This window comes from Balaenoptera ricei, chromosome X, assembly GCF_028023285.1.
Source record: "Balaenoptera ricei isolate mBalRic1 chromosome X, mBalRic1.hap2, whole genome shotgun sequence".
In the NCBI taxonomy this organism is placed as follows: domain Eukaryota; kingdom Metazoa; phylum Chordata; class Mammalia; order Artiodactyla; family Balaenopteridae; genus Balaenoptera; species Balaenoptera ricei.
The window spans coordinates 134088899-134102979 of record NC_082660.1 but is presented as its reverse complement, the minus strand read 5'-3'; the positions used below and the strand labels follow the sequence as shown (position 1 = coordinate 134102979).

General features: G+C 44.4%; 1 protein-coding gene across 1 annotated transcript; it reads left to right on the top strand.

Annotated features, from left to right (window-relative positions):
* The first annotated feature begins 60 nt into the window (after positions 1 to 60).
* CETN2 (centrin 2) lies at positions 61 to 4130 on the top strand. Its single transcript, XM_059910352.1, has 5 exons — positions 61 to 179; positions 1040 to 1198; positions 1457 to 1585; positions 2933 to 3070; positions 3504 to 4130. The coding sequence occupies exons 1-5, from the start codon at positions 81 to 83 to the stop codon at positions 3591 to 3593; spliced, it is 615 nt and encodes a 204-aa protein (XP_059766335.1). The 5' UTR covers positions 61 to 80; the 3' UTR covers positions 3594 to 4130.
* Positions 4131 to 14081: the final 9951 nt, after the last annotated feature.

The following is a 14081-nucleotide window of genomic DNA, read 5'->3' as shown; positions in this document are numbered from 1 at the left end:
CCCTGCGCCGGGAGTTCTTCGCGTTAGCCCCACCCATTCCAGCCCTGTGCCAATGGGGAAGAGCAGCGAGCGGTCCGCCAATGGGGAGAGACGCCGTGCGCGCGGGGCGGTGGGAACGGAGCCGAGTCACTGTGTACGTCGGTTGCCGTAACAACGGGAAGTGGAGTCCATCCGCGATGGTGAGTGCGTTCCGCCGTCTGGAGCCCCGCGTCCAGAGGCTGAGCCCTTCCCAGGCCTTGGCAAGGCCCCGCCGCCTCTCCTGCGCGGTTCTCGGCCTTGGCGCACTCCTTCTTCCTCTGAGAGCTTTCCCGGAAGGGTAGGGTAGAGATGCCGGCTGCCCTGCTGGGCCTGTGCTTCGTCGCTGTCTCCCCTTCAGCCACAGCCGCCCCCTACCCGCCCCTCGGGTTCCCCTGGCCTTCTCCAGCCCCTTCGGTGACCGTCCCTGGGCAAAAAAGACTCGGGTTCCCCCCAGGCCCCGACCCCTCTCTGACTCTGGCCTTCTGGCCGCCTCTACCAAAGTTTCCACACAGAGCTGGGGGGCAGTTTATTATGTTTGATTGTTAATGCATTTAAAATGTTAAATATAGGGACTTAGGGTAACGCCTTGAGCTTCTTGGAGAGGGCTCAGATGTACCAAGGGGATTGAATTTTATTATTCGATATTGACAGAACATACATCTTACCTTAGTAATATTTGGCCTAAATCTAGAAGTAATCAGAAAATCGGAGAACTTAGGGTGAAGCGGAGTAGCGTTCTAAGGACATTTTTATAATTAGTCCCCAGATTCAGGGAGAGCTGGTTATCTGTACAGTTCTCCCTAGTCAGCTCCTTGGCTAGCTCTCTTTTGGGATGATTTTTCAATGAGACGTCCAAAAGAACAAGGGATCTCCTTGCTTCTACAAACAATAGTTTGTTAAGCAAAGTTTTGGAATTCGTTGGTATGAACTATCTTAAAATGCGTGTGGTTGTAACTATTTTATGTAAAATGTGGACTTTATTACTTAATATTGTGCTTCTGTGTTTGTAAAACATATAAAGGCCTCTAACTTTAAGAAGGCAAACATGGCATCAACTGCCCAGCGAAAAAGGATGAGTCCTAAACCGGAGCTTACTGAAGAGCAGAAACAGGAAATTCGAGAAGCTTTTGATCTCTTTGATGCTGACGGAACTGGGACAATTGATGTTAAGGAACTTAAGGCAAGCCTTATACATTCCTGCTCTGCTGCCTTGACTTTTCTCTGCCTCTTTGTCTTCTGTGCTGTGTTTTCCTGTCTTTACTTACCTCGAGAATTATTAAATAAAATTGAGTGCACATATCAATTTGCTGAATGTTAGAGTGTTTCCTAGTCATTTGAACAGTATTGTGGCAGATGCTGGCTTAACCCCCTCAGCACTGTCATTCTTTCGCTCCTGGGTTTAGATGTGCCTATTGAGATGATCCTCTTTTTGTTGTAGGTGGCAATGAGGGCACTGGGCTTTGAACCCAAGAAAGAAGAGATCAAGAAAATGATAAGTGAAATTGATAAGGAAGGGACAGGAAAAATGAACTTTAGCGACTTTTTGACTGTGATGACTCAGAAAATGGTAAGTTAGCTAAGATGATCAGCATATTTGCCACCAATAATGGTGGACAAATTTGAATCTCGATATGGAAATGTCTTCATTGAAGAAAAGTTAATACAAACTGGAGCGTTCAGATAAAGGAGAGTATTTGTGACTGAGAATTAGGATGTTTAGGTTCTACTTGGCTTTCTTCAAGGCCACAAAGTCACAGGAAAAGTCATTTTACCCTCTGAAAGGAAGTAAAAGTATTCCTGCTATCATGTTTTTTTGCTATTACCTTTCTCCAACCGGTATGTCAGTGTGATAACCACAAGCAGTAAAACTTTTAATGACAGCAACAATATTACAGTGTCTCGCATTTTGACAGGACAAAGTCCATGTATTTAAAGTTTGAAATTCTTTTCTCTCCTATTTGTCGTTATTCTGGGCAGCCTCAGCCTGAGGCTGTGTTTTTACTGCACTGAGGATTTGGTCTTTCACCACTTCCAAGGTTGAATTCACCCATTTTCTAGTCTCTTGGGTGTCACCCTTTTAAAGGGTCCAAATGGTCCAGAGAGACTCTAAAATGACACCTTACCAGTCTACCTCAGTCCCCTGAGCGTCCCACCCAGGAAAGGTGTTCACATTGGTCCATTTCTCTTTTGTTGACCTCCTGGCTCCTCCTTAATGTGGCTCAGCTATGTTCTACTGGCCTGTGGAAAAGTAACTCCATCAGTGTTTCAGGTGTGCTTCCCAGGGCACAGGCCTGTTCCTACTCTAATAATCCTGTTGCTTTGAAATTATCTAATCACACCTATATTTTTCTTCAGGGACTAGTTTAAGAGTTCAGGAAGTTTAACATTCTGTAACAACCTAGTAAAGCTGTCCCACATTCCAGGTTGATTCCCAGATTGCTCTTATTAGAGGCTCTCTCTATCTTTAGCTACCTTTCAGGAATATTTGGACTTGGAGCTCTTGGAGATTTTACTCTTTTCCTCTGTTAGAGTACTTGGGATCCCAGTAATGCTTTGTGATCTCATAACAAGTGAAATAGCCTTCTCTTTCCTCCCTTCCCCTCCACCCTCACCAAGAGGATCCCTCCTCCACCAGCTTAAGCAGTATATTTCCCCTAAATTTAACTCCACCATCTGCTCGTACATCTTAAAAACAAATCTACTTTCTCTTTGGTTTATACAGAAAATGTTTTAAATACAATCCTTTATATTTCCTTTTTAGTCTCTGAGTTTGTAATAATTTCATCGTTTGTCCCCTTTTTCTACCCTGGTTGATGTGTGATCTTCTGTGATCAAGCCCCTATGGTCATGAAGGCTGTTACCAAGATGTCTGTGCAGGGCACATATTCATGTGTTTTATGTTCTACTTGTTAAGTCTGAGAAAGATACCAAAGAAGAAATCCTGAAAGCTTTCAAGCTCTTCGATGATGATGAAACTGGGAAGATATCGTTCAGAAATCTAAAACGTGTGGCCAAGGAGTTGGGTGAAAACCTCACCGATGAGGAGCTGCAGGTTTGTGACGCATCAGCCTGGAGCCCTGTGTGACTTTTCTGAGTTACATTTTCTCCGGTTACATAGGAAGGAAAACTAGTGTGTTCTCTCGTCGCTCTGTTGACCACTTAATTTCTCTTTCGATAGTGTGACAAACCTATGGACGCTGCTCCCAGAAAAATACACACGTGAACAATTTTACTTACTATTTTAGGTTTTAGGAATCTCCCTAGTCAACATGATCGTTGAGCTCCCTTCTAGGTGATACGCGTGTGGCAAAGTATGGCTTGGTTTTCAAATGACTTTTCAGGAACCAAGCCATTATAAAAAGCAGCACATTTGCATCAGGTGGACCACAATTGTCTATTCATGTAGCATTATAAAAGCCTATTACTTAGTCACATTTTCATTTCATTTATGAATTAATCTAACTGGAATCTTTTCTGTGCTGCAGGAAATGATTGATGAGGCCGATAGAGATGGAGATGGAGAAGTCAATGAGCAAGAGTTCCTGCGCATCATGAAGAAGACCAGCCTTTACTGAGATCAGTGTCATCTTTTATAGCACAAGCACGTGGAACTCGATTTCGTGCCTGCTGTTGTGTGAAGCCTGGTTTTTGAGAATGTAAATTATTTTTCCCCCACCGATCTCTCTATATGACCTTAGTAATAACTCTGAATCTATTTTCAACTTTTGAAAGTGTTCTTTGAAATTGAGGTTCTTTGTAAGGTGACCTGCTCACTGCTGTAATTCCCCAGGGCAGAACGAGAGCACGTTAGAGTGGAGAAAAGAGTCTTTGAGCTTTTGCACACCTGCTATTCTGCCTTGTATCGCTTAACTCTTGTCCCGCATTCCCACATTTATGCCACCGCAGAACAACTTCTTCACAAGCACATGTTGTACTTGTGTCACCACAAGCAGGGGGCATCTCTTCAGTGGTTCCAATTTTAATTGGCACCTGAGTGCAGCTTTCTCTTTTATAAAACCCAGTGAACTCTCTTACTTGCATTTGGATGTGTGTGGGTGTGTGTGCGCGCGCGCTATTTGTTTTGTCTTCAAATAAAATCTTTCTTATTTTGAGCTCTTGTTCTCTAAGGATGACTTCTTTAGCCTTGACTATGAGTTCAGCTTCTAAACCATTTCATTGAATGTAGCCTGGTAGATCCCAAACTCCTTGCCAGCCCGTGAACAGAAAACAAAATGATCCTTTACTATGGACGTGAATTGTTTTTTGCCCTGGGAACCCATCAGTTTCTAAAATTAGTTGACTGTTTTGCATAAGCCTAAATGATGCCCTAAAACATAGTTTTGGCAAAGTGTACAGCTGGAAAAGAGTCTTATTGGTAATTTGTGCTTGGGACAAATTGGGGAAAGCCAGGTGATTATGACAGTAGGTTGAGCTTAGCCAACCTCTGGTCAGTTTATTTGCTGGATGGTGTCTCAGAATCTCTGTGTGGTTCAGGTCCAGTGACCTTGTCCAGCTCCCTCCTGGCCCCGTATGGGATGACCTATAAGAGAAATCCTGGCAGATGGCGTTAAAGTCTCTGCCCCAGGCTGAGGGTGAGGAGCAAGAAGGGATGAGGAGGAATGGAAAACTGATTGAGCTAATTTCATATCAATTTTTTTTTAGTGCAAGTATATCCCATTTGGACATTTTGTTGTTTATTCATTGTTGGTCTGAAATTCAACTTTACCTGGGTGTCCTGCATTTCAACTAGCAACCCTGTGTGGGGTGCATGTTAAAGAGGTGTGACCGTGGGCCTCATCTCTGGACACCGGCATCCTGGAGGACATGGGGGTCCCCTGGACAAGTCTCCTGCAGAGGGACTTCTCCTTGAGAAACACTGAGGTATGTGGGGGGACCCCAGAGTAGCTTCAGACCTGGGTTCTCACAGGGGCTCCACCACTTTCTGGCTGTGTAATTTGGGGCAAGCTGCTTCTCTGGGCACCTCAGTCTCCTTGTCTGTGAATAGGGAGAAGAGTGGTGCTTAACTCAGAATCGCTGGGGAGGGCCAATGAAAACGTAACAGAAAGGGCCTGGATTTACAGTGCCAAGAAGGAGGCATTTCAGGAGTATTTGTTCTCACTCATTCCTTTGGTATGGTTGTCACAGGAGCTTTTTGTTAAATGTGGGTCCATGAAGCTTTTATGATTACTGTCCCCAAAGTCGAGTTGACAGCATTTCCTGTGAGGAGTTGACCTTTGTCATATTGCTGTTTTTTAATAAGAGGCATATGATCTGATAAAAGACGTACAATATTGGAAACGAGTGAAAAAACAGGGCCCTACTTCCCATTTCACTGTTAACTGTCACCCTGGAAACATTCTTATCTCCTCCTGCTTAACGTTCTCCTAAATGAAATAAAGTCCGAATCTCTTGGAAAGAGGGAGAGTGGCAAGTAACATGTTATCCCTAAGGATAAGGACAGACATAATGTGCTTGCCATATCTATGCCTGGCAGCCATTCTAAGATAGGTTTGCACGAATCAGTGGATGTGGCACTGGAGCAGAGTCACAGGAGGGTCGGGAAGATGGGGATGGGGGAGGATCTGGAGCCAGTTCACTGGAGGCAGAAAAGAGCTGCAAGGGGGTGGGGAGATTTGGATGGAGAGGAGGCTGGGGTCAGTTCATGTGGGGCTGGATCAGATAGACTGATGGGATGGGAAGGATGGGGAGGGAATGGTAGGCGAGGCTAGCGCAGGTGCAGTTGATGCAGAGAGTGTAGGGTGAGTGTAGGGTCATGAAAAGGGAGCGGAGTAGAGGTTGGTTCATGTGGGGCTGGACCAAGAGATGTAGGCAGAGTGGTTGGGTAAACTCTGGGCAGTGTGGGGGTGGATAGGGAGGGAGAGACAAGGTAGGTCAGTCCCGGAGGATGGATGGTCTACAGAGCTGGAGGGGGATGGTGGGGGATGGGCAGGGAGAGAGAGGGAACGGGTCAGCCCTTGTGGGTGGACCAGAGATGTAGGGGGAGTATGGCGGGGTGCACTGGGAGAGGTAGCCGAGGTCAGGTCAACTGGTGATGGAACAGAAAGGTAATTGGGGACTGGGAAGTAAGGGACTGAGGTCCATCCATGTGGGTTGGAAAAAGTGATGGGTGGGGAAAGGAGAGGGAGAGGGAGAAAGGGTTGGTTTCTGTGCAGACGGATCAGGGCTGTGGGGGCTTGGGGGTGATGAGGAGGGGAAGGGAGCAGGTGTTAGATCATGTTCAGCTGGAACAGAGAACTATAGTGGGATTGGGGTGATGGGGAGGGAAAGGATACATAGTTCAGTTCATGTTGGGCTGGACCAGAGAGTTGTGGGAGAGTGGGGGCAGGATTTTGATGATACAAGATTTTGACTGGTTTGCAGGAGGATAAACCAGAGAGCTCTATGGGAGTTGGGGGAAGGGGGAGGAGGGACCAGGGGTTCCTACATGTGGGGCTCGACCAGAGATATGCAGGTGGAGTTGGGGGGAAGGGAAGCAGAGGTTAGTTCATTTGAGGGTGGAGTAGAGAAGCATATGGGTGTGGGAGGATGGTGAGTGAGAGAGGGCATTCCGTCTTGGGCTGGGTACTGGGAAGGAGCGGGAGCTGAAGTTAGTTGATGTAAGATGGACCAGAGAGAATCATAGGGAGGTGGCAGGGATGTGGGTGGAGAGGGAGCAGAAGTGCCTTCATATGGGGCTGGAGCAGAGAGGTGTGGGGAGATGGAGGGGCGGGGATGGAGAGGGAGCTCCCATCAGTTCCCATGAGGATGCTGTGGAGAGATGGGGGTGGTGGTGGGAATGGGGTGGTGGAGAGATGGCGGTGGGATGGGAGAAAAGGTGAGTGGGATGGGGAGGGAGAAGTCAGTTCCTGTTGGGCTTTGTGGGCCTCCCTAGTAACTCAGGGATGTACTAAGTTTCCTTGAAATAACTCTCCAGGGGATTAGTCTTTTCTTTGCTCCAAAGTGTTCCAACTACTAGGAACAGCCAGATTCATCGGTAGCCATACTCAGGTTTGATATAAGTAGAATCTAAGGAAGTTGTTTAAAGAAAGGAGGAAGCTCAGTTCCTGTCCTTTTCAACATGGAAGAGCTCCTGGACCCAGAATGTTGACCAGGCATCAAAGGGTGAAAATGCACATTGGGTGCCCTAGGGGGCCCTTTTGAAGTCCTTTCACCCTCTATCAGATTTTAAATTCTTGTTTTTGTCACACTTTCAAATAGTAGGGATTTTGGAAGCACATTCAAAGGGAGAATACACTCAAAACAACACTTTACCTACAATTACAGCTCACTCACATTTCTGTAAAAAACAGCCAGTAGTCATTTCACTACACACTTAATCACCCTTTTGTTTGCCTAGACCTGCTTACTCCCTGATGGCTCACCCCACGAAGCCAAGTTCTGCCACAGGCCAGGAGATACCCTTTTATGAGCCCTCCACGGCCTTCGTGATAAGTGTCTTGCAGCAAGTGGCTCCCTTCTCCATTCCATGTCTCATGACCTGCTCAGCTCAACATCCTATATTCTTGAAGTCGCTGGAATATTGTGCATCTTCACTTGTAGCAAAAGTTATCAATCTTCATTGATTGCAGCTGTGGAGCAATGACGCCATCCTGGTGTGCCATGCTGTGACATATGGGACATATTTAGTGACCCAAATCCCTATCGGCAGTGCCCAAAACGCTCACAGGGGCTCTGAGCCCAATTCTAAAAACATCACCATCAGAACTTGATGTATCTGGAAGCCAAGTCACCTCTTGTGCTTTTCCCTGCTGACCCTCAGTCTTCTAAGCCTCTCCCCCTTTTTCTTTGTGATTGCCATGGTTTAGAGGCTTGTCATTTTCATTGCCTTTCTCCTCTTTGTGCTGAACATCTATTATGTCACCAAGATTTCCCTACAGTAGTCACTCTGATCCTCCTCTTCCTTTTTCATTTCTGAAGCCACCACCTCAACCCAAATTTGGAATGCTGTAATGTCCTCCTAGTTGCCTTTTCTGTCCTGTCTTTTCCCAAGAGGATCTGCGGTACCATCTTCCTTGTGCCACTACCTTGCTTAGGGAAGGAGCCTGGCCTTTAGACTGAGTCATACCTGCTTCAGATCTCAACTCTTCTACTCAGCAGCTGTGGCCCCGGGGGACATGACTTAACTGTGATCTTTTAATATACATTTATTTGTTTTTGGCTGTGTTGGGTCTTCGTTGCTGCGCGCGGGCTTTCTCTAGTTGTGGCGAGTGGGGGCTACTCTTCATTGGGGTGCACGGGCTTCTCATTGTGGTGGCTTCTCTTGTTGTGGAGTATGGGCTCTAGGCATGCGGGCTTCAGTAGATGTGGTTCGCAGGCTCTAGAGCGCAGGCTCAGTAGTTGTGGTGCATGGGCTTCGTTGTTCCGCGGCATGTGGGATCTTCCCGGACCAGGGCTCGGACCTGTGTCCCCTGCATTGGCAGGTAGATTCTTAACCACTGCGCCACCAGGGAAGTCCGTGACTTAACTGTCTTGAGCCTCAGTTTCCTCCTTAACTTGGACTGTTCTGTCCTTAATCAGTGCCTATATATGTTCTCCTTGGTATAGGGTTAATTTCTATATATGTACTTATGCCCCTGCCATCGTCCCTATTGAAATATAGCCCCCATTTCCGCCCAAATCTGTATTCTTCTCATCTTGTGAAACTCGACCTAAGAGTCCCCTCCTTCCAGAAAAACTTTTGTTTGACGGTAGGAGTACTTTTGGGCTGCTTCCTAGCTTGAATTGAGAATTGAGACAGCAGCCTTGCAGATGTGTCCCTTGCCACTAGGTGGAGTGCCAGGACAGAGAGGCTCCAAGGCACCGAGTCACGTGGAGTCCAATGGTTCAAGCTGGATCTTCTCAGGTGCCCTGAGAGGGCTGTGGTCCCAAACAGCCTTGGAGTGTGATGGAGAGGATGCCAGTGTCGAGAATCCTGGCAGAGCTGTGGACCCCTCAGAAAAGCTACCAGGTGCGGACACTGATGGAAGGATGTCTTGTCTGGTTGGAAGCTTGATTAAGTCTAATTAAAAGAGAATAAAGGGGCTTCCCTGGTGGCGCAGTGGTTGAGAATCTGTCTACCAATGCAGGGAACACGGGTTCGAGCCCTGGTCTGGGAAGATCCCACATGCCGCGGAGCAACTAGGCCCGTGAGCCACAACTACTGAGCCTGCGCGTCTGGAGCCTGTGCTCCGCAACAAGAGAGGCCGCGATGGTGAGAGGCCCGCACACCGCGATGAAGAGTGGCCCCCGCTTGCCGCAACAAGAGACAGCCCTCGCACAGAAAGAAGACCCAACGCAGCCATAAATAAATAAAAATTAAAAAAAATAAAAAAATAAAATTAAATGACGTGTTTGCATTTCTGAGAGTTTGCAGGGAAAATTGTTTACCTGCTACATGGCCTCATTGAGATTCCCCAAGTACACGGAACATTTATCAAGGGAAGGGCACAGATGTGCTTCTGATTTCTTCGTAGCCATGCTTTGTACCCAGTAAAATGCTCTGTTCACAGTCAGGCCTCCTCATTTGCCAGCTTTGTTGATCCTGTAGCAAGGGTTTATTAACTCATTAAAAATTCCAGCATTCTGTGGCTTTTTTTCTGACCACTGTGCCTTCTTATGGCTTGAATTGTGTTCACTTAAAAGATACGTTGCAGTCCTAGCCCCCAGGACCTCAGAATGTGACTATATTTGGAGATAGGGTCTTTATCAAGTTATAATGAGTTCATTAAGATGGGCCCCGATCCAATCTGACTGGGGTTCTCAGAAAAAAGGGAAATTTGGATGCAGACATGCATAGAGGGAAGACAATGAAGAGACCGAGAGAGACAGTCATCTGTAAGGCAAGGAGAGAAGCCTGGAGTAGATCCTTTCCTCACAGCCTCGGAAGGAACCAATTCTGCCAACACCTTGATTTTGCACTTCCAGCTTCCAGAACTGGGAGACAATACATGTCTGTTGTTTAAGCCCCCAAATCTGTGGGACTTTGTCTTGGCAGCCCCAGCAAACGCATACATGTCTCTCTTTTACTGAAAAACTTCCTTTATTCCACCAAGTGTCCTGACCAGAAGTGCACATGGTGATGTCAAGGAAACAAAACTTGGACGTAGGGGTATGCAGCCTTGCCCCCGCCCCCCCGAAAAATTTTTTCTCAATTTAGAGTGTAACCTTGTACATGGATGTGAGGCCATCTCCTTGTGAGATGTTGTATGTGGGTGAATATTTGTGTAATCCCTCATACAAATAGGTCCAATGATGGCAAACTGAGTCTGAAAAGCATTGGAAAGATCAGTAACCAGAGGCAGTGTGACAGAATTTCTGATGTTGTTGTTGGTGGATGAACCTGGCTCTCTGAAGAACAGACACCAACCTCTTGAGGGGCACCGTGGAGTAGTGGTGAAATGTCTCTGGAGCTAGACAAGTGAAATTCCATTATGTGACCTCTGGCAAGTTACCTAAAGCCTCAGTACTTCATTGGTTTCATCTGTCGAAGGTTCTTTAAAAAAATTTTATTGGAGTATAGTTGATTTACAATGTTGTGTTAGTTTCAGGTGTACAGCAAAGTGAATCAGTTATACATATACATATATCCACTCATTTTAGATTCTTTTCCCATATAGGTTATTACAGAATACTGAGTAGAGTTCCCTGTGCTATAAAGTAGGTCCTTGTTGGTTATCTATTTTATGTATAGTAGTGTGTATATGTCAATCCCAAACTCCTAATTTATCCCTCCCCCCACCTTTCCCCTTTGGTAACGATAAGTTTATTTTCAAAATCTGTGAGTCTGTTTCCGTTTTGTAAATAAATTCATTTACATCATTTTTAAAAATTAGATTCCACATATGAGTGATATCATATGATATTTGTCTTTCTCTGTCTGACTTACTTCACTTAGTATGATAATCTCCAGGTCCATCCATGTTGCTGCAAATGGCATTATTTCATTCTTTTTAATGGCTGAGTAATATTCCATTGTATATATGTACCACATCTTCTTTATCCATTCCTTTGCTGATGGACATTTAGGTTGCTTCCATGTCTTGCTATTGTAAATAGTGTGGCAATGAACATTGGGGTGCATGTATCTTTTCAAATTATGGTTTTCTCTGGATATATGCCCAGGAGCGGGATTGCAGGATCATATGGTAACTCTATTTTTAGTTTTTTAAGGAACTTCCATACTGTCCTTCATAGTGGTTGTACCAAGTTACACTCCCACCAACAGTGCAAGAGGGTTCAAAGGGGGTTTATTAACAGAACCCACCTCAAGGGCAGTTGTAAGGATTAAATAATCCAATATATCTAAAGAGTTTAGAACAGAGCCTAGCACATGGCAGGCATTCAATAAACATTTGGTGAATGAAAAAATTCAGAATTTGGCTAAAATCCTCAATTGTAGGGTTTGGGAGTTACACCATTCATCCCAGTGGTGCAGTTTAGGGAGATACCTTTAGAACAAGGATTCTTTTTTTTTTTGTAATGAGAAAACAATTTTTTTTCCTGCTTCGCGTGTCTCTTTAAACCTGCTTAGTAGAGGAAATCTATTCCCCGTGTCTGAATGTACAAACTCTACTCACTTTTATTTTTATTTTTATTTTTTGCATTGGCAAAGATCCAAAAACCTGGTAACTCTGTATTGGTGAGAATGTAAATTGGTACAATCTCTTTAGTGGGCAACTGGCAAGGTCTATTACCTTTTTTTTTTTTTTTCACACACACACACACACACACACACACACACACACACACACACTGTATTTTATTTTTACAAGAGATAAATAGACTGACACCAAGCATTGTACATGGATGACCACAACAAAAGCAACAATGATTGCAATTACCAAACACGAAACACACTCATACTATGTCATAATATTGACATTCAGTCCAGTAATCCTCCACTGTAACAGCTCCTTTACTTTGCAGTGAAAATTGATTTGTATATTCTTTGCCTCTGAGTCCTTGTGGGATTTTTTTTTAAATTCAGACAGAAAGTCACAAAAATTATACTCATCCTCATCAGTTCACTCAGTCCCATGTAATTAATTTTTTCTTTCATCTTGATCTTTTGTTAGCACTTTTATGAGTTCATCAATTTTTCATTAGAGTTCTGAAAATGCTTATTCATTCAGTTCAGCAGTACAGTCAGCTACCAGAAACCTGTACTTGTCAGAGTCTTTTCCATGAATTTCTTGAAGATGAAACCCTTTTATAGGAACATATTTGCAAAAGCATCAGAGTACACCCAGAACTGTCTGTAATGACAAAAGACTTAAAAATGACCACGGTTAAAGATTTGATGAAAGTTCATAATAATGCAGTTGACAAGAAAATTAGTTATTTCTGAGATATACATTCTAAAGTAATAACTAGGATTGTGACTTATAACATTATACCAGAACATATAAGATTTTTAGAAATTTCATGTAATGTCTGAAACATTTATATTAACATATTTCCATACAAATAACCCAATGAAAGTTTAGTATTAGTTGTTTTGTTTGTTTGTTTTTTTATACTGCAGGTTCTTATTAGTCATCAATTTTATACACATCAGTGTATACATATCAATCCCAATCGCCCAATTCAGCACACCACCATCCCCACCACACCGCAGTTTTCCCCCCTTGGTGTCCATATATCTAGAACAAGGATTCTTAACCTGTGACACTTACACTTCAGAGGTCCATGAATTACTCCAAGGACGTTCTTAAATCTCCTGAAATAACATGCACAATTTGAGGGTACAGGCAGGTGGGCAACTTTCATCAGAATTGTTCAAAGACCGTGAGCCTAAAGAGATTCAGACGCACTGCCTTGGAATTGGGCATTGCCATTTGGGGCATGGAGAGAAATACGCAAACCCGTAGCATTGTGTAGTAGTAGCAGCAGTAGTAATAACAGTAGTAGTGTGTGAGACCTAGTTTTGTGGTCCTTTGTCCACACAGGCATTCCCTGAGATCTGTTTCTTGGCTCTGCCCGAGGACCTGAGGCAGCTGCTTTCTTGTCACTTCGGGGTCTGGGAATCTCTACAATGCTGTTTCTGTCCCTGTCTAGACCTCCTGGTGATCCTCCACTCCTTGGAGCCTTTGGATTCCAACAATATCACCACTTGCCTGGGTTTCTGGTCATCTCCTCTCCCAACCCTTTTAGCCTTTTTCAGCTTGAAAATCAATCTTCTTGAAGTAAAATGCCAACAAAAGAGGATTTATTTTCTTTAAGAAGTTGTTCTTTCCCCTCCTTATTACTGTTTAAAAGGCCTTTTACTTATCCGTCTTCAGCAGTTTTCAAAAGCCTCAATCCATTTTGAGGTCTAGCCTTCCTGAAATTGTTGTTTGGGATTCATACCATTGCTTTTTTTTTTTTTTTTGAATCAATCATTAGATCTTTTCTCTCCTTCTATCATTTGAATTTATTTATCATTTATTCAGCAATAATGAGCATCTATTCTGATTCAGGCCCTGAAGTAAACAAAATACAGACCTTAGCCTCATGGGATTTACATTCTGGTGAAGGAGACAGAAAAAAAAATCTCAAGAAAATAAAGCAGGAAGAGGAGATAGAAAAGGATGTAGGGGTGCTATTTTAGACAGAATGGTAAGGGAAGGCTTCTCTGTGGGGATGACATTCAAGCAAAGACCTGAAGCCATGAGGAGATCTGGGGAAAGAGTACCCCAGCAGAGAGAACAGCAAGTACAAAGGACCTGAGGCAGCAGTGGGGTTGGTGTGAGTGAGGAACAATGAGGAGGTCCATATGGCTGCAGCAAAGTGAACAAAGTGAAAAATGTCAGGTTGGAGAAGGAGGCAGGGGTCGGGTAAGGTAAGGCCTTGTAAACCCCATAAGTAATGGTTATGTTCTGCAGACGATGGGTTGTCACCACTGAGAGCTGATCAGGAAGGTAAGCTGCCTTGTAGTGGAAAGTCTCACACTGGCAGCTGTGTTGTGAATTGCCTATGGGAGCCAGGGTGGAAGCATATATCTTTTCGTAATATGAGCTCATTTAGAGGTCTCCCTGCATAGCCACATGGCTGACTGTTTTTATTTTTAAATCTCATTTAGATGA